The sequence below is a fragment of the Aotus nancymaae genome, unplaced genomic scaffold (assembly GCF_030222135.1).
Source record: "Aotus nancymaae isolate 86718 unplaced genomic scaffold, 86718_ANA_hifiasm-v0.15.2.pri h1tg000058l, whole genome shotgun sequence".
NCBI classification, from domain to species: domain Eukaryota; kingdom Metazoa; phylum Chordata; class Mammalia; order Primates; family Aotidae; genus Aotus; species Aotus nancymaae.
This window is the reverse complement of record NW_026988472.1, coordinates 34,902,083-34,927,344: the sequence shown is the minus strand read 5'-3', so window position 1 is coordinate 34,927,344 and position 25,262 is coordinate 34,902,083. Positions and strand designations below refer to the sequence as shown.

The 25,262-nt window shown below is 42.8% G+C and overlaps 1 protein-coding gene across 4 annotated transcripts in view; it reads right to left on the bottom strand.

The window, feature by feature from the left end:
• APOO (apolipoprotein O) overlaps positions 1-25,262 on the bottom strand; it is a 74,750-nt gene that overhangs the window by 36,816 nt on the left and 12,672 nt on the right. For 2 of the 4 annotated variants that reach the window (XM_021670470.2, XM_064364444.1), the window contains exons 2-4: positions 9,989-10,096; positions 8,089-8,208; positions 5,506-5,560 (exon numbers count right to left, since the gene is read on the bottom strand). In XM_021670470.2, the coding sequence (XP_021526145.2) occupies positions 5,506-5,560; positions 8,089-8,208; positions 9,989-10,096 (283 nt within the window). Of the gene's footprint in view, positions 1-5,505; positions 5,561-8,088; positions 8,209-9,988; positions 10,097-11,750; positions 11,770-25,262 lie in introns of those variants that run through there. The other 2 variants (XM_064364445.1, XM_064364446.1) reach the window with 2 other exon arrangements.

The window sequence follows — 25,262 nt, the reverse complement described above, 5'->3', positions numbered from 1 at the left end:
TTTTTTTTTTTTTGAGATGGAGTTTTGCTCTTGTCACCCAGGCTGGAGTGCAATGGCATGATCTCAGCTCACTACAACCTCTGCCTCCCCGGTTCAAGTGATTCTCCTGCCTCAGCCTCCCAAGTAGCTGGGATTGCAAGTGCCCGTCACCATGCCCAGCTAATTTTTGTAATTTTAGTAGAGACTGGGTTTCACCATGTTGGTTAGGGTAGTCTCGAACTCCTGACCTCAGGTGATCCACCCACCTCAGCCTCCCACAGTGCTGGGATTACAGGTGTGAGCCACCATGCCCGGGGTCAAGTGTCCAATTTTCAAACACTTTTGGTCCAACAACCTACTGACAATGAAGTAATATTAAATTACTTTCATATTCCTGAAAGCAATATGAAATCTGAATCAGCAATTTGCACAGAGAGGAATACAAATACAGGGATCCTTCGCTATCTAAACTCTTGTTATGCAAACACAAAAACAGAATAGATTTGGATAAATCTTTGGGCAGATCTATTGCTATCTGAAGCTTTGCTGCTTCCTCTCTGAAACTGAGGAACCAAATACAGGCTGTGAGTGGTGGCTCATTCCTATAAACTCAGCACTTTTCAAGACTGAGGCAGGAGGATCACTTGAGCCCAGGAATTCAAGGCTGTGGTGAGCTAGGATCACACCACTGCACTCCAGTCTGACAGCCTGACCCACAGAGCAAGACACAGCCTCTTTAAAAAAAAAAAAAAAAAAAACGGCCAGGCATGGTGGCTCACACTTGTAATCCCAGCACTTTGGGCAGTCGAAGTAGGCGGATCAAGAGGTCAGGAGTTCAAGACCAGCCTGACCAACATGGTGAAACCCCATCTCTACTAAAAATACAAAAAAAAAATTAGCCGGGCATGGTGGCGCACGCCTGTAATGCCAGCTACTCAGGAGGCTAAGACAAGAGAATAGCTTAAACCTGGGAGGCGGAGGTTGCAGTGAGCCAAGATTGCACCACTGCACTCCAGCCTGCGCGACAGAATGAGACTCTGTCTCAAAAAACAAAAACAAAAACAAAAACAAGAAATCAGACTCAGAAAAGTATCATTTGCCATCTGAACTTATTATTCGAACTCAAGAAAAGAATAAATTTGTATAATAAAGGAAACTTACAAGTTCACTCAGGAAATAGCCACTGTTGACCACCATTGATGGTGATAGAATCAATAAAAATATGAGCCTATGCACCATGCCTGAACATGCCTTCTGACTTCATTCATACGATGTCTCCTCTCCTCTCCACTGAGCCAATCTCACCTCTTAAAAGCCAGTTTGAGTCCCATCTCCACAGAAAAGCCTTTCCTAAGCTCATCAGTCCATACCTCTCTCCCTGCTCTAAAGCCCCATCATATTTATTCTCTGTACCATTACTTGGTACCTAATCCTATAGTACCCTGTGCTTAATTATTCAGGTGTGTATCTGGTGTCTCCCCAGGGAGAACATAAGCTGCTTAACAATGGATTGCTTACACTTCTGTGTTATCTTCCCTCAGTGGTAATAATGGATATTCATTCAATAGATATATTTTTTTTGAGACAGAGTCTGTCTCTGTTGCCCAGGCTGGGAGTGTAATGACGCGATCTCGGCTCACTGCAACCTCCGCCTCCCAGGTTCAAGCAATTCTCCTGCATCAGCCTCCCGAATAGCTGGGACTACAGGCACATGCCACCACACCCAGCTAATTTTTTCTATTTTTTTGTAGAGACGAGGTTTCACCATGTTAACCAGGATGGTCTTTATCTCCTGACCTCGTGATCTGCCTGCCTTGGCTTCCCAAAGTGCTGGGATTATAGGTGTGAGCTACTGTGCCTGGCCTCAATAGATAATTATTAAGAATGATGGCTAGATGTGGTGGCTCACACTTGTAATCCCAGCACTTTGGGAGGTCAAGGTGGGAGGACTGCTTGAGCCCAGGAGTTCAAGACCAGCCTGAGCAACATGGCAAAATCCTGTCTCAACAAAAACAACAAAAAAATTAGCCAGGTGTGGTGGTGCACATCTGTAGTCCCAGCTACTTGGGAGGCTGAGGTGGGAGGATTGCTTGAGTTCAGGAGGTAGAGGCTGCAGTGAGCTATGATCACGCTACTACACTCCAGCCTAGATGACTGAGTGAGACCTTGTCTCCAAAGAAAAACAAAAACAAAACAAAAATCACAATGCCAGAAGTTGATGAATACTGGATGAATTAACAAATGAGTTTTAGCTAGGTCATGACTTAAACAAGGCCCTCATGTCACCTTCTCAGTGTCATCTTCAGCTCTCCGTATCTGCTTAGGGTTCCTCGAACACCCAATACCAAGTCATACCTCTAAGCCTGGTCATGCTGTGCCCAGTGTGGAATGCCTGCCTCCAGCAGTCCCTCCAGCAGTGTTGTGGCTAACACTGCTCCTTGAAGATTCATTTCAGAAATCCTTCCCTGACTGCTCTCACCTCCTCAATTTCTATTAAACTAATCTCCTTCCTCTGTACCTTCAATAATCGTCTGTGATTATCTCTGTATTTGCACTAGTATTGAATCATGTATTACATGCATCTCAGTGGTTGTGACCACTGTCTTAACCAACCACAATTTCCAAGGTCTGGCAGAATGGTGACTCAAAAAACACATGCAGAGCTGAACTAATAAACTGGAAAACTCAGTAATTCTGTCCCCTAATACTAGATACATGCCAGTTTTCCTTTTCCTCAGTTCTTTGGGAAATGCGATCATTTTAAATACTACTATAGGACTTGTGTTGCGTTTCCATTAATTACTGTCTGGCCTCTTACTTATTTTGCCTTTAGCCTAGTTTTTACTTTCCATTCTCTAGTCTGGGTCATTTGAGGCCATTTTTTACTTCTCTTTATTTTTGCCTACTAGCCCAGTGTTGCTCAATTCTAGATGTGTACACAGAGCAGTTGACAGAGGAACACCCAGATGGCTCTGGTGAGCTGGGTCAAAGTGGGTAAATCACAAAAAAAGGGGAAAGACAACATGTTTTAAGACTGCACAGAGTCTGGGCAACAAAGTGAGACCCTGTCTCTACAAAAAATAGATAAAATTATCTGGGTGTGATGGTGATGCCTGTAATCCCAGCTATACGGGAGGCTGAGCTGGGAGGATTGCTTGAGCCCAGGAGGTCGAGGCTGCAGTGAGCTATGATCACGCCACTGCACTCCAGCCTAGATGACAGAGCAAGATCCTGTCTCAGAAAAATTTAAACAAGAGACCTCTCAGCCACACATGTGCAGATAAAAGACTGTATCACGAGTTCTCTAGTTTCCTCATATAAAAATGAAGATAATAAAGGATCTGTCAGGGTTATGAATATTAAATTAATATATATATATTTCAAATTTTTGTGAGTACATAGTAGGTATATATTTATGGGGTCAATGAGGTATTTTGGTTCAGGCATACAATGCATAATAATCACATCAGGGTAAATGAGTATCAAGTATTTATCATTTTTCTTTGTGGTACAAGCATCTCAATTGTACTCTTTTAATTTATTCACAATAACTATAAGAGTGTAACTTTAGTTATTTGAAATGTACAATAAATAGGCCAGTGTGGTGGCTCACACCTGGAATCCCAACACTTTGGGAGGCCAAGGTGGGTAGATAACCAAAGGTCAGAAGTTCGAGACCAGTATGATCAATATTGTGAAACCCCGTCTCTACTAAAAATACAAAAAATTAGGCGGGCGTGGTGGTATACACCTGTAGTCTCAGCTACTTGGGAGTCTGAGACAGGAGAATTGCTTGAACCTAGGAGGTGGAGGCTGCAGTGAGCCAAGATCGTGCCACTGCACTCCAGCCTGGGCAACAGAGCAAGAATCCGTCTCAAAAAAATAAAAAATAAATAAAAAATAAAATGTACAGTAAAGTATTATTTATTGACTGCAGTCACCCTATTGTGCTACCAAATACTAGATCTTATTCATTCTAACTATATTTTTGTACTCATTAACCATTCTCACTCCACCCCCAATAAATTGGTATTTTTAAAGCACTTAGAATAGTACCTGACGTATAAGTCTTAAATAAGTGTTTATGAAATTAATAAAATGAAGATGTTACTTATTAACACGACTTAATAATTTAAAGAACCAGTAGGGGGCTGAGAATGGTGGCTCACTTGAAGTCAGGAGTTCAAGACCAGCCTGGCCAGCATGGTGAAACCCTGTCTCTACTAAAAATACAAAAAATTAGCTGGGCATGGTGGCACATGCCTGTAGTCCCAGCTACTTGGGAGGCTGAGGCAGGAGAATTGCTTGAACCCAGCAGGTGGAGGTTGCAGTGAGCTGAGATCACGCCACTGCACTCCAGCCTGGGCAACAGAGTGAAACTCTGTCTCAAAAAAAAAAAAAAAAAAAAAAAAAGGTCAGGCGAGGTGGCTCACACCTGTAATCCCTGCACTTTGGCAGGCCGAGGTGGGTGGAGCACCACCTGAGGTCAGGAGTTTGAGACCAGCCTGGCCAACATAATGAAAACCTGTCTCTACTAAAAATTTAAAAAATTAGCTGGGCGTGGTGGCACATGCCTGCAGTCCCAGCTACTCGGGAGGCTGAGGCAGAAGAATCACTTGAACCCAGGAGGCGGAGACTGTAGTGAGCTGAGATTGCGCTACTGCACTCCAGCCTGGGCAACAAGAGCAAAACTCTATCTCAAAAAAAAAAAACCAGTAGGCAACTATTACTATATCTGTCTTCAAATGATAAATTTATGTGATAGTCTCAGAAAGATCAGGACATCAACACAGTATGATGATCCTAGCAAATAAACTGTACTGATGTTTATTTTGTTCCATCATGGAAACAAACTCTTGTAAAAACAAGATTTTGTTTCTGAGATGCCCAATGAGGGGAATGAAATATGATCAACATCTTTATTTATTTACCAGTTCCTGCTTGAGATCAGTCAGAACATAGACTGTGAATCCAGTTTGTGAGTGTATGTGATAAATGGCCCACAAGTGAAAAAAATCAAGGAAAATAAAACCAAATGTAAAAAAATGTAACAACACTATCAATTATGCAATAAGACCTTTCCCAGGCATACCAGCTCAGCTCTTTCCGGCTTCAAAACTTCTATAGCATGTATTCCCTGCAGTGCAAATGAGCTATTCCAATTCTGAAAATCTATTGGTGAATTAGTATGGTGTATTACACTGCGCCTGGAAATGAGTTGCTTTTTTTTTTTCTTTTTGCAAACTTCCTCTTCAATGAGTTGTTTTTTTTTAAAGCAGTGTATCTATACTTGCTAGCCCAAGAATCCTGATGATCTTGAAGAGACTTACCTATTTGGGGACACTAGTTGCCTGAAATCTGATGAAAACAGCTCCTCTTCCCAGAAAAATCCACAAAGCTCTAAAATTCTGCATATAATTTTAAGGAATCCACAGATTTCTTGGAGCTCATTCATAGAACTCCGATTAAATAAAGAGTTAAATGTTAATGAAGTAGCTGATTATGCCTAATTAAAAATCAACTTACCTAACCCCCATTGAACCAAACTTTGCATCTTGGGCTTAGTTTGAGAGTACGTTTCCTAAAAAGGTAAAAAGAAACTGAATGAAACTATTCACAGGATCCGCTGATTAGAAAGTTAACAGAATAAATATATTTGTCTTTACTGAATAAATTATCATATTATTAACGCTTTTTCAACAAAGGGATACACTGTCTATCTGGGTCTTTTTGTCTGTTTTTTCTACTGTAATCTTCCTTTCATTGCAAATTACTCAGCAGAATGGCTTACTACTGACACAGGAAGCAGATTCCAAGCAGAACAGTTTCAACAACCCAGCCTTTTCACTCTTCTATTAAAATGGAAAAAACAGACTAAAAATCAATCCCCTTGATACTTAAGTGGCAAGCTTTTCTCCATGAGATTAAATCTGTCTTTCACATTAACTACTTCCTGATCTGCCATTAATTAGAGCCTACATCTGGAAACTCTCCATTTGAAGCAAGAGTGGCCAGCTTTATTGAGTCAAAGAAGCCTATATTCCAAAGCAAATGAGGTGTCAACATTCTCTTAACAACAATAAAAAGACTTTGTGGCAGGGAGCGGTGGCTCATGCCTGTAATCCCAGCACTTTGGGAGGCTGAGGTGGGTGGATCACCTGAGGTCAGGAGTTAGAGACCGGCCTGACCAATGTGGTGAAACCCCATCTCTACTAAACCTACAGAAATTAGTTCGGCGTGGGGGCGCATGCCTATAGTCCCAGCTACTCGAGAGGCTGAGGCAGGAGAATCACTTGAACCCAGAAGGCAGAGGGTGCAATGAGCAGACATCGTGCCACTGCACGCCAGCCTGCTGGGTGACACAGCGAGACTCCGTCTCAAAAAAAAAAAAAAGACTTTGTACATGAACATCAGATGATCCTAAAGGAAACGAGGGACCCGTTAGAAGGTACTCACCTTCAAGAAGTCTACAGTGAAGACAGGAAGAGATACATGGGTATCAGAAGGCATCAGAACTAGTTGCCATTTGGAAAAGGATTTGTTTTGTATAATTCAGTTCAAGTCAGAACAAGCTATCCTCACCCTTTAAATGGCCTTAAATAATAAATGCCGAATGAGGTGGAAGACCTAAAGAACTGAGTATCACTTCATTAAAATTCATTACTTCATGCCTGTAATCCCAACACTTTGGGAGGCTAAAGCAGGAGGATTGCATGAGGTCAGAAATTTGAGACCAGCCTGGGCAACACAGCAGAGACCCCATCTCTACAAAAAATAAAAATATTAGCTGGCCATGGTGGTATCTGTCTGTAGTCTGAGCTACTTAGGAGGCTGAGGTGGGCAGATCTCTTGAGCCCAGGAGTTCGAGATCAGCCTGGTGAAACCTTGTCTCTATCTCCTCCCCTCAAAAAAAGAAAAGAAAACTTCAGATCAATGTCTAGAGTGAATGCTCACTTCTTCTGCCAGCTTAATATTTTTACTATTAAAAAAATTAAATTGGTTCTTCTAGAAAAGGGCTAGAAATTGCTGGTATGAAAAAGGAGCCAGGAATTAGAAATATTTCTATTCATTAATACTTTGTTCTACCCAGGAAAATTAAACCATTATAATTACAAAAACTATTATAATTATGAGAAAGTTTTTTTTGAGACGAAGTCTCACTCTGTCGCCCAGGCTGGAGTGCAGTGGTGCGATCCCGGCTCACTGCAACCTCCGCCTCCCGAGTTCAAGCGATTCTCCTGCCTCAGCCTCCCAAGTAGCTGGGATTACAGGCACATGCTACCACTCCTGGCTAACTTTTTATATTTTTAGTAGAGATGGGGTTTCACCATGTTAACCAGGATGGTCTCGATCTCCTGAGCTCGTGATCCACCCGCCTCAGCCTCCCAAAGTGTCAGGATTACAGGCGTGAGCCACCACGCCCGGCCAGTTTTTATATTTAGTAGTAGTGGAAATAAACATGTAGATAGCTAATCTATCACCCAGAGAGATATTCTGTGCACTGAGTATCATGCATGGAAGAAAAAGTAAAAAACGAAAAGCAATCTTAGGCTGAAAGGTAGAGACTAAGTACTTTTATTACAAAACAAAACAAAACAAAACAAAACAAAACAAGACACACTAGGAATAACAGTAGTCATGCCTACCTGATACAAAAATATTTGCACAAATGTGCTGACTTTATCTTAACTACCAGAAGTTTACATAGTACACAGAAGGTACATAGTAGGTGTATACATTTATGGGGTACATGAGATGTGTTGACACAGGCATGCAAAGTGAAATAATCACAACATAGAGAATGGGGTATTTATCCCCTCAAGCATTTATCCTTAGTGTTACAAACAATCCAATTACACTCTTAATTTTAAAATGCACAATTAAATTATGGTTTACTGTAGTCACCCTGCTGTACTATCAAACAGGTCTTATCATTCTTGCTATTTTTTTCCCCACCTTCCATCCAGGTACCCACTACCCTTCCCAGCCTCTGTCAACCATCTCGGGACCCTTTATCATGCCTTTTTCCAAAAACATGCAGCCAATATAGACTTTTCTCTATGGACTCTAAACAGAAGTGCGTTCACTCCATTTTCAGAATAGTTGTACCTGACACCAGCTTGTGTATGGCTCACAGTAGTGTCGGAGCTGTGAGATGCTTTCTTCAAGTGGGCTCCTTGACTCCTCCACATACTTCGATTGACCTTTGGGAACTGAGTAGAGTGAAAGCTGTGCATATTAAAACAAAACAAAGATTTAAAAGATGTACTGTTTATAGGATAAATTTATCAAATTTGTAAGCGTTTAATATTTCTAATAATTCATGAATTATAGTGACTCTGTGGTCAGGCATGGTGGCTCATGTGTGTAATCCCAGCACTTTGAGAGGCCAAGACAGATGGATCACTTGAGGTCAGGAGTTTAAGGCCAGCCTCGGCAACATGGCAAAACCCCCTCTCTACTAAAAATACAAAAATTAGCCAGGTGTGGCGGCACACACCTATAATCCCAGCTACTTGGGTGGCTGAGGCAGGAGAATCGTTTAAACCTGGAAGGTGGAGGTAGCGGTGAGCCAAGATGGTGCCACTGCATTCCAGCCTGGGCAAAAGAGCGAGACTCCAACTCAAAAATAATAATAATAATAATTAATAAATTCCAGTGACTCTAAGGGTTACGTGAAACCTGAACTTGACCTCAAACTATCTCTGCACCTTATTTCCTTAATCAACCAAGGCAAGGCCGAAAGGGCAAGGCTATGAGGTGTCCTACTCTCTCCCCACCTACTGAATGCAAACAAAGCAGCTCCTCTTTATCCATGTTATATACCGGTATTTGGTATTCCACCTTAGATTGAGTTTGGAAAAAGGATTCTATTACTCTAAAGGGTAGGTGACGGGGTTACAAAAGCTTGAGAGTAATCGAAGGGCATGTCACTCAGTTCAAATGATTGGTCTGTGGTTAATCAAAGCAGGACAGCAGGTTTGTTCCCCACCCAGAGAACTTCTCACAGCCACTGCTGGCTGCCTTCTTCACCCTCAAAAATGCCACTGTGCCAAGGCCTGAGAAGAGAGTAAAGGGCAAAAGATAAGCTAATTAGCTTTATGTAAACACCAATCAAGTAACCCTATCCAGGATTGAAGGCAGATCCTTCCCTCACTTTATTCAAAGGCAACAGAAACTGATATCCAAAATAATTAGTGGGAAGTATAGACCAAAAAGGAATGTAAACAGTAGAGAGAAGATTTCTTTTTTTTTTTAATTTAGTATTTATTAAGTATATACTTATGAGCGTCTCCTCCAGCCAAGAAACAGAAAGGATCCAGATCTCTAATTTCTTAGAGAGGAAAAAATGTGAATATCTTCTTGGCTTGATAAAAATCAAGATAAGCCAAGAATCAGGCAGACCACTTAGAAAAGTGAGCTGTGCGTATAAACCTATCAGGACAAAGTGGATTCCCGAGTAAACATTTATAAAGTATTTCTTAATTGTGCCCTTAGCTAAGTACCATTAAAGTTTATCTGTTGAAAAAGCCATAGTTTAGTAATTTCCCACAAATTAAACAAACTATAAGGAAATATATTTTCTCCATTTAAATGTCTTTTGGCCAGACAAGGTGGCTCACACCTATAATCCAGCACTTTGGGAGGCTGAGGCGAGTGGATCACCTGAGTTCAGAATTTCAAAACCAGCCTGGCCAACATGGTGAAACTTTGTCTCTACTAAAAATACAAGATTAGCCAGGCATGGTGGCAGATGCCTGTAACCCCAGCTACTTGGGAGGTTGAGGCAGGAAAATCGCTTGAACCCGGGAGGAAGAGGTTGCAGTGAGCCGAGATCACACCATTGCACTCTAGCCTGGGCAACAAGAGTGAAACTCCATCTCAAAAAAACAAATAAATAAATGTCTTTTAAACAGTCACATCTTCCTGATATACAATTTGTAAAAAATTCTCCAAGAGTAACTAAATCAGACACTCAAAATACATCACAACATAAACAGCATGTTACCTCATCAACCTTCACAGAATTTTTGGGAGGTGAGTCCTTTTTTGGTACAGCATAGACTTTGAAGGTGAGCAAGCTCAGGCTGGCTGGCCCCACGGACCTCTGAATTACCTGAAATGCAGAAGCAATCTTAAACCTTCTCTCTATGTTACAGACCAAATGTGCAAAACGTGAGCATATTCATAACCTCAGCCACTTCCCACCATGAAAGGCTTACTGTGCTTTATTTTATTTTTCTGTTTTCGAGATGGATCCTTGTTCTGTCACCCAGGCTGCAGTGCAGTGGTATGATCTCAGCTCACTGCAACCTCCGCCTCCCAAGTTCAAGCGATTCTCCTACCTTAGTTTCTCAGGTAGCTGGGATTACAGGCGTCTGCCAACATGCCCAGCTAATTTTTTTATTTTTAGTAGAGATGGGGTTTTGCCATGTTGGCCAGGCTGGTCTTGAATTCCCAACCTCAGGCTTGGCCTCCCAAAGTGTTGGGATTACAGGCGTGACCCACTGTGCTCAGCCTACAAAATATATTTTTTAAAAATTAGCCAGGCATGGTGGTGTATGCCTGTAGTGCCAGCTACGCAGGAGACTGAGGTGGGAGAACCCCTTGAGTTTAAGGCTGCAATGAGCCATGATCATGCCACTACACTCCAGCCTGGGTGATGGAGTGAGACTCTGTTTCACACACACAAAATGATCACGCCATTAAAAAAAAAAAAAAGATGAGCTGAGAAGAGGGGAGAGCTATGAGTTTTTTAATTTAAACTGTGAATATAAAAAAATCAGACCCCTCCTCTGAAGGTTGTGACAGTTTTCTAGGAGGGATATTGATCAACTTAGGTTGTATCCTGGTGCTGCTGGTTCTGCCTAATAATTGTGATAGGCACAAACCACACGGATGAATGTCAGCACTAGCTGGCTAATATTTACCTCAGAAGCAAAAGAAATCTGTAGCAACAGGCCAGGTGCAATGTCATGCCTGTAATCTCAGTACTTTGGGAGGCTGAGGTAGGCAGATCATGAGGTCAGGAGATAGAGACCATCCTGGCCAACATGGTGAAACCCAGTCTCTACTAAAATACAAAAAAATTAGCCAAGCGTGATGGCACGTGCCTGTAGTCCCAGCTACTCAGGAGGCTAAGGCAGGAGAATTGCTTGAACCCGGGATCCGGAGGTTGCAGTGAGTCAAGATTGTGCCACTGCATTCCAGCCTGGCGACAGAGCGAGAATCCGTCTCAAAAAAATAAAAAATAAAAAGAAATCTATAGCAATATTGCCTTGAAATTATGACCTCAAGATGCACACTTAATACTTCAAGATGTATCAATTATTTTTAAACCAGTTAAAGTAATAACCACTTTTTTTTTTTAATGGCTTTCAGCTCTTTGCTTCTGAAGTATGGGAATTTCCAGGCATACGTTTAAACAGACATTTTTGTTATATTTTAGCTGGCATTATGTTTTGTCTTACAGAATAGCCTACTCTTTCACATTATAGGCACTGCAAATCTCAGTAATATAATTTCCAAGATGCTAAATCATGCCTAAATAGAGAGAAATCAATCGCTCATTTATTTTCCACCTCTCCTCCATCCATTTCCTTTGTCTCATTTGAGCAGGAAATAAACAATTATTGAGCATGTCTTATGTGTTAGGCACAGCTGGAATATGGAGTAAGACATATCCTCACCCTGAAAGGGCTTCCAATCTGATAGGAAGAGCTTGATAGATGTAAGTAAATAGACAATTTTTTTTAGAGATGGGGTTTTACCATGTTGGTCAGGAGGCTGGTCTCGAACTCCTGACCTTGTAATCCGCCCACCTCAGCCTACCAAAGTGCTGGGATTACAGGCATGAGCCACCGTGCCTGGCCGACAATTTTTTTTAAAAACAGGGTCTCACACTGTGGCTTAGGCTGGAGTGCAGTGGCAGGATCTCTGCTCACTGTAACCTCCTAGTCCCAGGTTCAAGCATTCCTCCTCAGTCTCCCAAATAGCTGGGACTACAGGCATGCACCACTATGCCCAGTCAATTTTTGTATTTTTTGTAAAGACAGGTTTTGCCATGTTCTCCAAGCTGGTCTCGAACTCCTGGACTCAAACAATCCACCCACCTCAACCTCCCAAAGTGCTGGGATTATAGGCATGAGCCACTGCACTTGGCCTAGGACAAATTAAAAAATAAAATAAGGGAGGCTGAGGCATAAGAATCGTTTGAACCCAGGAGGTGGGATTGCAGTAAGCCAAGACGGTGCCATTGCACTCCAGCCTGGGTGACAGAGTGAGACTCTGTCTCAAAAAATAAATAAATAAAATAAAAGTGATACGAGAGGTGGGGCAGGGAAATGCTGGGCAGAGAAGGGCATGGTCCCTGGCTAGGGCTCCACCCCTGGGCCTGGCCACCAATCTAGGTGAAGGCAGGCATTTTTGTTTTTGTGCCCCCCAAATGTTGCATTTCCCAAGACCACCCTGGCTCACCATCCCCCATCCTGTGCCTATGATAGACACAAGTGGCTGGACACTGACAGAAGAGCATATGAGCAGCTGGAGGTCAAGAGAAGCAGAGGTGTGGAAGAACACACTAGCAGAAGAACACACTAACAGACTCCAGCAGGCCACCAACAGCAGAATGGCAGGACAACGTGGAGTTCGGCTGAGGGTGGTAGGAGGAGAGCCTGGCCACTAAGCAGCCCCGACTCCAGGGGAAAACCACCTTCCCACTCTGTACCCCTTCTGACTCCACAACCATCTGCTGAGAGCTACTTCTACCATTCAATAAAACCTTGCACTAATTCCCCAAGCCCACATGTGATCTAATTTTTCCGGTATACTCAGGCAAGAACCCCAGGATACAGAAAGCCCTCTGTCCTTGCGATAAGGTAGAGTGTCTAATTCAGTTGATTAACACAAGCTGCCTACTGACGGCAAAACTAAAAGAGCACACGGTAACAGACGTCCACTGGGGTTTCAGGAGCTGTAAGCATCCACCCCTAGATGCTGCCATGGAGTTGGAGCCCACACTCCCCATGACCTGCCCGTCTGCCTGCTTTCCCTAGAGGTTTTGAGCAGTGGGGCACCCGAGAAGTGAGCCATACCCCCACTGCATGCCCCACAGGAGTGACAAGGGAAATTTTCCTGTTTCAAAAGCATGAATATTCCCTGCTCTTAGGCGGTTCTACAGGAAGGCAAAACAAGTATAGAACATTACAGACAGATGAATCAGCATGTGTGAAGCCATGAAGCTGGGAAACACCACGGGAGAAATACAGGGAGTTCGAGTTTTGTAGGAGGGGGCAGAGTGACAGAGAGATGAGTTAGAGAAGTTGGTTGTAGCCAGATCACAATGGGCCTCGCATGTCTCACATAAAGTCCTAGGTAATAAATACCAAAAGATCTCAAATAAGGGGATAGAATATAGAATCAAGTTTGCCGTTTAGAAAGATCATGATTTCTCAGTGTGGTGGTTTGAGTCATTAAAGGGCCAGATGACCAGTTATGGTGCTGCTAAAACAATGCAGGAAAGCAATGAGGGCCCAAGGAAAGATTGCACAGGAGAGGACAAAGAGGAGAAAGTGGAACTGAGACAGTTTAATAGGCAGAATTAGCAGGACTTAGTGACCAGTGGGAAAGGAGGGGTGATGATCACTTTGGTTTCTTTTTTTAATTAATTTTTATGTATTTTTAAATTAATTTTTAAACTGACAAGATTCACATATATATTTATCATGTACAACATGCTGTTTTGAAATATGTATACATTGTGGAATGGCTACATTGAGCTAATTAACATATGCATTACCTCACAAATTTATTTTTGTGGAATCTAAAAAAGTTCAACTAATGGAAGTAGGGAACACCATGGTAGCTACCAGGGACAGGGGCTGGGGGGAAGTCAGGGAGATCTTGGTCAAAGGTACAAAGTTTCAGTTAGAAAGGAGGAGTGGTTAAAGAGATCTGCTGTATTACATGGTGACTATAGTTAATAGCAATGCATTGTAGTCTTGAAAATCAGGGAGAGTCGATTTTAAGTGATCTTGGAGTTTCTGATGAGTTTTTCTAGTTGGGTGGTGACACAGCATTCCTGAGAGAGGAAGTAGAGAAGGAGGGGCAAGTCTGAGGGAAAGACGATGAGTTGGTTTTGGATATTTTCCAGAGACAGACAGACAGCTAGAGGTCTAGTCATCTATCTATATATCTTTTATTTTACTTGAAAAAGCTAAGTAGACAAACTTAGAAACTCTTGTCTTTTGGAAATTAAGACAAAGTTGACTTGAAATTTTAAGTCCATGAGAATATGTTTTTTGGGTCTGGACTTCCTCAGCATTTCAAGGGTGCATTTATTTCTCATAAAGCACAGTAAGGCCAGGCACGGTGGCTCATGCCTGTAATCCCAATACTTTGGGAGGCTGAGGCGGGTGGATTACCTGAGGTCAGGAGTTCGAGACCAGCCTGGCCAATATGTTGAAACTCAGTCTCTACTAAAAATACAAAAATTAGCCAGGAGTGTTGGCAGACGCCTGCAATCCCAGCTACTCAGGAGGCTGAGGCAGGAGAATTGCTTGAACCTGAAGCTGGGCGGCGGAGGCTGCAGTGACCTGACATCGTGCCACTGCACTCTAGCCTGGCCAAACACACCTCTATATATTAGTAGAGATAAGGTCTCACCAGGTTGCTCAAGCTGGTCTCAAACTCTTGGGCTCAAGTAATCCTCCCACCTTGGCCTCCCAAAGTGCTGGGATTACAGGCATGAGCCACTGCACCTAGCCTCCCAGCTCTTTTTAAAGACGCCAAGCTGTCTAAGGCTGAGCCACCCAAGAGTTCTCTACAGTACCCAAGTGGTTCCCTCCCGGAGCCCTCATCAGGGGCTTGTAAGGCTGCTAGCATCTGGAGGCGCCAATTCATTGCTATCTGCTTTCTAGGTCTGCCCAGGACCAACAGACCACACTGCTTCAACTAGGAACTCTCCACGGAGGCACGAGGCAAGCCAGCCCCACCCTAGGACTTTGCTTCCAACTTCCCTCCTTTAGGTACCCAAGCTGGTGCCCCGCCCCCCTCCACTCCCTCAATGAACCTCTATTGGTTTCACAGTGTCCTCTTCATCCTCGTTTTTATATACTGGTATCCATGGGGGATTGGATCCAGGACCTCTCCCCACAATACCAAAAATCCATGGATGCTCAAGTCCCTTATCTAAAATGGCCTAATATTTGTATATAATCTCTGCACAGCCTCCTGTATACTTTAAATAATCGCTAGATTACTTATAATACCTAATACAATGCCTACACATCATTTCATTTGCGTGGATTCAATGTAGTACTTGGAGCACAGCAAATTTAAGTTTTGCTTTTTGGAACTTTGTATTCTTTTTTCCATATATATGTACATATATATATATATATATTTGAGACAAAGTCTTGCTCTTGTTGCACAGGCTGGAGTGCAGGTGCAGTGGCGTGATCTTGGCTCACTGCAAACTCCGCCTCCCAGGTTCAAGCGATTCTCCTGCTTCAGCCTCCTGAGTAGCTGGGATTACAGATACCCACTACCACGTCTGGCTCATTTCTCTATTTTTAGTAGAGACAGGGTTTTACCATGTTGCCCAGGCTTGGTCTCAAACTCCTGGGCTCAAGTGATCCACCTGCCTCAACCTCCCAAAGTGCTGGGATTACAGGCATGAGCCAACACGGCCAGCCTATCTTTGATTTTTAAATCGCAACTGATTTTTTTTATTGGATTCTTAATTATTAATTTCTACCTTACCTTACCCTCTTATCTTACTTGTTTTTCTAGTTTTAATATTATTCTAGGCCTGCCTCCCTTTACTGTCTAAATCGTTTTCTTCTTCTTTCTCTTCTCCTATTAGTTTTCCTCCCTAAGCCCACCCTGATCCCCATCCCACAGCAAGAACTGTGGCCACGAGGGTGGTGGCACCAAAGAAAGCTGGCTCCTGCAGTGGCCTTTTTAGCTTCCAGCAAGCTCTCAACAGACAAGCAAACAAAACAAAGAAAAAGCAAACCTCACCCCAGGAGACCTGGGAGATCCACAAATGAACACTCCCCAGGTCCATAATTCTGACTCTGCAGAGAACACATGATTTACTCGGGGATTTCTCAAACTCAGCACTATTGACATTTGCGCTGGGTCCTTCTTTGTCATAGGGCTGTCCTGGGCACAGCAGGAAGTTTGGCAGCATCCCTATCCTCTACCCACTAGATGCCAGTAGCACCTCCTCCCAGTCATGACCGTCAAAAACGTCTCCAGATGCTGCCAAATGCCTCCTGGGGAGCAACTCTCCCGCTGAGAACCTCTGATTTACTTGAGTAAATACTACCTTCTGACATCTCTCACCATCCAAACTTTAAGAAAATCTGTATGTTTTAAAACCCATGGCCTCAAACACAGTAAAAGAAACCAGAACAATCACTACTGGGCGGGAGACGTAGGGATTGAAAGGAAGTGGACTTATGGAGAAGGGGCACAAGTGAACTTTCTGGGGTGAAATAATCTATATCTTGATGGGGATGTGGGTTACACAAGGTGTATACATTTGTCAAAGCTCAAATTGTACATCTAAGATTGTACAACTTAAAAATCTATCTATTTCACTATATGTAAATTATGCTTTTAAAAAAATCCATGGGCTCTAGCATACCTAATCCATGCCAAGCTCATTCCTAGGAAGGAAACAGCCACACACCTGACCATGGTAAGGAACTGGTATAGATCTGTGTGATCGAAACCCATTGGAGAAGCCTTGGTAAAAGGTCCTCAGGCAGACAGACAAGGCTGAAGCTGATGCACTCAACATCTTGGCTGATTCATCTTCCTTTTTGACATCAAAGGGGGCGCCTCCTGGTGCGAGACGACCCCACCTTGCCTCAGCCCACTCACCACCTTTCCCTCTAACAGTAAAAAGGAAGCTGGCCAGACCGAATATTATCACAAATGGCAGTCTTGGACACTGTGTGCCTGCCAGGTGGTTATCATAATTTGTTAGGGCTCATACTGAGTATTCAGGTCAACCTATTCAAAATCAGGATTTAAGAAGGGAAAGGCTAAGATGGGCAGAGATCACCCCAGGAAAGTGCAAGGGCACAGAGAGGACATAAAGAAGAACCTTCTTCAATCTTTTGTCTCCCCAAGGAAGAACAAACTGGTTCCTTGAAGAAACACAACCAACATTCAGGGTCTGCAACACAAGAAAAAAAATTCTCTAGCTTTATCAACTTTCCTCCTGTTTGCACTCTGGATAGGCTGTTTTGTGAGACAAGAACACAAAGGTATTCTGTCTCCATGAGGAGTCCCAATCCATTATGGTATAATCGGACTGGATATGCCTCCCAATAAGTGAGATCTCCCCCAGACGTTTTCTGACGCAGGGTTGGAATCTCTAGACTGCATGTATCAAGAGCACTCCCTGTCCCAAGTGATAGTCCTTGAGAAGCCTTGTTTGCTCAGGGCAGATGACCTGGCCCAGAAAATGAGTACATGTGCACCTGCCAAGAACTGATAAGATAAGCTCTACTTTGAATTAGATGAGTTGGGTTTGCTCGATCAAAGTCAAGCAAACTCTGTTAAGAGCTGCATCTCCAATTAGTGCTAAGTTATAGGCTAGATCAAAGGTGGCATTTCTTGGCCAGGCACAGTGGTTCACACCTGTAATCCCAGCACGTTGGGAAGCCAAGGCGGGCATATCAAAAGGTCAGGAAATTGAGAATATCTTGGCCAACACGGTGAAACTCTTGTCTCTATTAAAAATACAAAAATTAGCCGGGCATGGTGGTGCACACCTGTAATCCCAGTTACTCTGGAGGCTGAGGCAAGAGAACTGCTTGAACTCGGGAGGCGGAGGTTGCAGTGAGCCGACTGCCACTGTACTCCAGCCTGGGTGACAAGAGTGAAACTCTGTCTCAAAAAAGAAAAAAAAGGTGGTGGCATTTCTCTAGATCCAGCCTGTCTGGAGTGTTCCCTTCAGTTACTAAGTGGCTTTCTTGGAATTGAGCTAGTTGGGAGTCTCAAAGTAAAGACTCTAATGTGTTGGTTTGTCTGAGGTTTTGAATACAGCTGTATGACCCATAGTCACAGAGAAAACTAAAATTCGGCTTAGACAAAGGTAAACTGGTGGCTCTTAGCTTTGCAAACCTCGGAGTGTCACTGAGTTATCTTGCTCTTGTGGCTGAACGTTCTTTCTCTCTGGTCTGATCCTACTCCCCAGCAAGGTATCAAGGTACACTCTATCTTGGACCTTGGACTCTCTGTGTCTCAACTTTTGTTTCACACAGTCTGCAAGGGGCTTGTCAATGGAAACAGATCAACCAGGACTGGCATTGGGTTAGATGAGGCCCTAACAAGAAGTGTAAAGGGGCAGGCTGTCATTATCTTTAAGAAATTTATTTGCTTCTTACTCCCTCTCCACCGAAGCTTGCCAAGGACTTATGTTGGCAAAACAAATTTGTTAAGGCAAGCGAGGTTATATATAACAATTAGAAGAGGTCAACCAGGATTTTATTTCAAACAAATATTCACTGCACACCTCCATCATGCCAGACATGGTGCTAAACAGATACAACACATAAGCAGACATGGTCCCTGTTCTTACAGAGCTTCCGGGAAGCTCAGGCCACAATTAAAAACATAAATTAACATTCAATAAAAGATTCAGGCGGCCAGGCGCAGTGGCTCACGCCTATAATCCTAGCACTTTGGGTCACCAAGGTGGGTGGATCACGAGGTCAGGAGTTCAAGACCAGTCTGGCCAACCCAGTGAAACCCCATCTCTACTAAAAATACAAAAATTAGCCGGGCATGGTGGCACGTGCCTGTAGTCCCAGCTACTCGGGAGGTTGAGGCAGGAGAATTGCTTGAACCCAGGAGGTGGAGGTTGCAGTGAGCCAAGATCACACCACTGCACTCCAGCTTGGGCAACAGAGTTAGTGAGACTTCATCTCAAAAAAGAAAAACAAAAAAAAAACATTCAGGTATAAGATTGAGTTTACTAGGAGGCTAGGGTGGGAGGATCACTTGAGGCCAGTAGTTTGAGACCAGCCTGGGCAACCTAACAAGACTCTATCTCTCCAAAAAATAAATAAATAAATAAATAAATAAATAAATAAATAAATAACCGGGTATGGTGGGGCACGATGTGGTCTCAGCAAATTGGGAGACTGAGGTGGGAGGATTACCTGAACCCAAGAGGTCAAGGATGCAGCGAGCTATAACCACGACAGAGCAAGACTCTGCCATTAAAAAAAAAAAAAAAGATTGAGTTTATCAGTCAGTTCCCACAACTTTAAAGGTAGATTCTTAGACACAGTTTACTAAGATATGAATCTGGTGAAGTGTAAACACACAAATCATAATGGGTGCTCAGAAGGTGAAACTGCTCTTGCTTTGCAAACAAAAGTATACTGCCCAGGATCTGGGATCACACTGCTGTGATTATGTTCCAGTAAAACTGCCTTAAAGACAAATAAAAACCTTAAGCTAAATAAGACATCCTCAGAATCATTCAGACTCTCATGAATGGTGGGGCTCAAATCCCTAACAATTTGCTTTCTTTTTCAACTCTACAGAGAATCTAGTGTGTAGTCTCTCCCATTTAAAAAAAAGGGTGACCCTCTATTCTCCTACAATTACAGAACTATTATCTTATTAGACTTCATTTAAAATATATGCCAGCTTCATGATAAAAGGCCTTTGCAGGCCTGTGTACACAAGAGGTTTCAGAATCACCTGGGGAGTTTTTTAAAAGCACAGATTCTAACACCTTCCCCCCGAGGGTCTGACTCAGTGAATCTAAGAGGGGCCCACAAGTCAATTCCCAAGATAAGCTAAGTTTTGAAAACCACTATTCCACAAACAGACGCTTATAAGCTAAGCACTCAAACATACTTTAAAAAACGTTGGAAAGCATAAAATGAAAACTGTCCTAAACATAAAAAGAAAGAGTGACTGGCCACCCACTAGAGAAATGATGACATTCATTTACATTCAAGAAAATCTCTCTCATCTTAAACAAAACACAATAAATACCCTCCACCCCTAATTCCCTCTCTAACTGCTACCTTACCCTTCTACCAACCTCCATTGACAAATTTATTTTAAAAGTAGACTATGGTTAGAAGGCAGAATAGTGGATACCCTTAGCAAGCTGGGAAATGACTAGAAGGGCTATGAGAAGAGCTTCTAGAGTGCTAGTATGTTCAGTTTGAAAAATTTCACTTATGACCTGTTTACCTTCCTATATGTATGTTATACAAATGGTCTCTGACTTACAAATGGTTCATCTTTATGATGGTGCAGAAGCGATACACATTCATAGAAACCACGCTTCGAGTACCCATATAACCATTCTGCTTTTCACTTTCAGTACAGTATTCAATAATGTACATGAGACACTCAATAGTTTATTATAAAATAGGCTTTGTGTTAGATTATTCTGCCCAACTGTGCACTACTGGAAGTTTTCTGAGTACATTTAACAGAGGGGAGGCTAAACTATGATGTTTGGTAGGTTAGGTGTGTTAAATGCATTTCTGACTGGACAAAATTTTCAACTTATGATAGGTTTATCAGGATGCAACCCCACCACAAGCTGAAGAGCATCCATATTTCAGCACAAAGTCAAAAAGACAGACTGGCCGGGCGCGGTGGCTCATGCCTGTAATCCCAGCACTCTGGGAGGCCGAGGCGGGTGGATCACGAGGTCAAGAGATCACCTGGTCAACATGGTGAAACCCCGTCTCTACTAAAAATACAAAAAATTACCTGGGCATGGTGGCGCGTGCCAGTAATCCCAGCTACTCAGGAGGCTGAGGCAGGAGAATTGCCTGAACCCAGGAGGCGGAGGTTGCGGTGAGCCGAGATTGTGCCATTGCACTCCAGACTGGGTAATAAGAGCGAAACTCCGTCTCAAAAAAAAAAAAAAAAAAAAAAAAGACAGACTGTTTGCTTTCTCATTTTTATCTCCTCCCCACTTCACTACTCAATGTACCTAAAACCTTTCTTTCCAAGGCCACCAATGGCCTCCCAGTTGTTAAACCCTACCGGATAGCTGCCATCTTGGTTGCACCCTGAAACTGGCTAACTGCTCTATATCTTCAAACCCTTCCTTTGGCTTACAGGATTCTATCCTACCCCCACTCTATAAGCTTTCTACATTCTACAACGCAGAAAGGTACTTTCTAGGTACTCTCCTCCCCTTTTGGGCCTTCTCTTCCTCTGCATAGCTCTTCAAGGTTGATGAGTCATGAGTAGTCTTTAACTCTCTCCTCTTCTCACTACCCAGCAATTTCATTGAAATCTAACTTTTTTTTTTCAGACAGTCTCGCTCTGTAGCCCAGACTGGAGTGCAATGGCACGGTCTTGGCTTATTACAATCTCCACCTCCCGGGTTCAAGTAATTCTCATGCCTCAGCCTCCCGAATAGCTGAGATAATAGGTGCATGTCACCACGCCTGTCTAATTTTTGTACTTTTAGAAGAGATGGGGTTTTGCCATGTTGGTCAGGCTGGTCTTAAACTCCTGACCTCAGGTGATTCATCCACCTTGGCCTCCCAAAGTGCTGGGATTACAGGCATGAGTCACTGCGCCTAGCCTCAATCAACCTTTTCTGTAATAATTTCCATTCTGAAAGCATTTTTCACTTGAAACAAAACTATTTTAATCTGATTCTTCTTATTTAGAAAGTAAAAATCTGAAATGGGTTTTTTACAAAAAAAAAACACAAAAAACTATGAACATTGACAATACTTTTGAGATTATTCTTATTCTAAGTAACTAACATTTCAGCATGTTGGCCAGACTGGTCTTGAACTCCTGACCTCGTGAACCACCCGCCTCAACCTCCCAAAGTGCTGGGATTACATGTGTGAGCCACCGCGCCCGGTCATGCGCAGCTAATTTTTGTAGAAAATAGATTTTTCTTTTTTCTTTTTTTTTTTATTTTTTGAGATGGAGTCTCGCTCTGTGGCCAGGCTGGAATCCAATGGTGTGATCTTGGCTCACTGCAACCTCTGCCTCCCGGGTTTAGGCGATTCTCCTGCCTCAGCCTCCTGGGATTACAGGCACGTACAATCACACCCGGTTAATTTTGTATTTTTAGTACAGATGGGGTTTCACCATGTTGGTCAGGCTGGTCTCAAACTCCTAACCTCAGGTGATCCACCCACCTTGGCCTCCCAAAGTGCTGGGATTACAGGCATGAGCCACTGCACCTGGCCTCAATCAACCTTTTCTGTAACAATTTCCATTCTGAAAGCATTTTTCACTTGAAACTAAACTATTTCAATCTGATTCTTTTTAATCATAGGAAGTAAAAATCTAAAATTTGTTTTTTACAAAAAAAAAAACCTATGAACACTGACAATACTTTTGAGATTATTCTTATTCTAAGTAACTAACATAAAACAAATAAACTGTGAAAGAATTTAGAGTAAAACAAAATGATGAAAACAACAAAAAAATTTGTCCAAATCAAGCTATGTTGGTGTCCTCAGTAAGGTGTTGAAAATTGAATTAAAAATCAAGAGAAACGGGCCAGGTGCGGTGGATCATACCTGTAATCCCAGCACTTTGGGAGGCAGAGGCGGGTGGATCACAAGGTCAGGAGTTCAAGACCAGCCTTGCCAAGATGGTCCTGAAACCCCGTCTCTACTAAAAATACAAAAATTACCCAGGTGTGGTGGCAGGCACCTATAATCCCAGCTACTCAGGAGGCTGAGGCAGAAAATTACTTGAACCCAGAAGGCAGAGGTTGCAGTGTACTGAGATCACGCCACTGCACTCCAGCCTTTTTTAAGACCCTGTCTTAAAAAAAAACAACAAGAGAAACAAAATGAGTCCACAATTCTTGAAACATCAGAAGAACACAGAGTAGTCTCCTCTATAAGGAACATTCAGGACAGTATCTACATTTTATACAGCCATTTTTTTCTTTTTTTTTTTTTTTGAGACAGAGTTTCACTCTTCCCACCCAGGCTGGAGTGGAGCGGCACAATCTCGGCTCACTACAGCCTCTGCCTCCTGTGTTCAAGTGATTCTCCAGCCTCAGCCTCCTGAGTAGCTGGAATTATAGGTGCCCGCCACCATGCCCTGCTAATGTTTTTTGTATTTTCAATAGAGACGGGGTTTCTCTATGTTGGCCAGGCTGGTCTCAAACTCCTGACCTCAGGTGATCCACCCGCCTTGGTCTCCCAAAGTGCTGGGATTACAGGCATGAGTCACCACACCCAGCCAGCAATCCTTTCTAATCTGGAGGGCCACACACCAAACAGAACAGAGGCTTTCTCTGGTAAGGGGTTGGAGGGAGGCAGACAATAGCAACCTGATCATCAACTGTACTATTTTGACTTTTTACAAAGAAAAGGTATTTCAGTATTACTTATAACATTTTTAAAAAATAGATGTTTTCTTTTCAAAGCAGTTACCTTGATGAATCATATATGGAGTCAGAATTTACTGCAACTATTTATATAAATTTCATAAGTGAAATTTACTTTTAAAAAAATTATTATTATTTTTTTGAGACAGAGTGTCACTCTGTTACCCAGGCTGGAGTGCAGTGGCGTGATCTTGGTTCACTGTAACCTCCACCTCCCAGGTTCAAGTGATTCTCCTGCCTCAGTCTCTCGAGTAGCTGGGACTACAGGCTTGTGCCACCATGCTCAGCTAATTTTTGTATTTTTAGTACAGATAGGGTTTTGCCATGTTGGCCAGGCTGGTCTCGAACTCTTGATCTCAGGTGATCCACCAACCTCAGCCTCCCAAAGTGCTGGGATTACAGGTGTGAGCTACTGCACCCAGCCGAAATTTACATGTAATATGTAATCATATGGCTTCCATTTCTAAATGCCTTCAGATCACATTTTAAGCCTATAAGAAAATCAGTCTCGGCCAGGTGCAGTGGTTCACAACTGTAATCCCAGCACTTTGGGAGGCCAAGGCAGGCAGATCACCTGAGGTCAGGAGTTTGAGACTAGCCTGGCTAATATGGTGAAACCCCGTTTCTACTAAAAACAAGAAAAAAATTACCCAGGCGTGGTGGCACGTGCCTGTAATCCCAGCTACTTGGGAGGCTGAGGCAGGAGAATTGATTGAACACGGGAGGTGGAGGTTGAAGTGAGCCAAGATCATGCCACTGCACTCCAGCTTGGGCAACAAGAGCGAAACTCCACCTCAAAAAAAAAAAAGAAAGAAAATCAGTCTCAATATATTTGAAATAAGAGTGGTAAAGAATAGAAAATGGGCCAGGTGCCTGTAATTGGGAGGCCGAGGCAGGTAGACCACTTGAGGTCAGAAGTTTGAGACCAGCCTGGCCAACATAGTGAAACCCTATTTCTACTAAAAATACAAAAATTAGCCAGGTATGGTGATGGGCGCCTGTAGCCCCAGCTACTCAGGAGGCTGAAGCAGGACAATCACTTGAACCCAGGAGGCAAAAGGCTGCAGTAAGCCAAGATCACACCACTGCATTCCAGTCTGGGCGACAGAGTGAGACTTCACCTCAAAAAAAAAAAAACCATTATCTACACACACCTACACACAAACACACACACGCACACACACACACAGATTAGAAAATGGCATCGGTACGAGTATGTTTCCTGCAGCACTATTTACAATAGCAAAGACTTGGAACCAACCCAAATCCCCATCAATGATAGACTGGATAAAGAAAATGTGACACATATACACCATGGAATACCATGCAGCCATAAAAAAGAATAAGTTCTTTGCAGGGACATAGATGAAGCTGGAAGTCATCATTCTCAGCAAACTAACACAAGAACAGAAAACCAGCAACCACATGGTCTCACTCATAAGTGAGAGTTGAACAATGAGAACATATGGACGGGAACATCATACACCAGGGCCTGTCGGGGGTTGGGGACAAAAGGAGAGACAGCATTAGGGACAAATATCTAATGCATGCAGAGCTTAAAACCTAGATGACAGGTTGATGGGTGCAGCAAACCACCATGGCATATGTATACCTATGTAACAAACCTGCACGTTCTACACATGTACCCAGAACTTAAAATAGAAAAAAAAATTACAACTGTTAGTCATCATTAAAACAATCTCTACCTGAATCTTTTGTACATCTCATAATTAAATGTAGTGTCCAATGTAAGCTTTTCTTTCTGTTGCAGTGGTGATGGTGATGGTAAAGAATCAAACTTTATGTAAACTTGGTCAATAATAAAATTATCTCATTGTACAAAAAAAAACAGAAAAGAAAATGGCATTTGTTTAAAAAAGGGGAGGGGGACTTGTGGTAT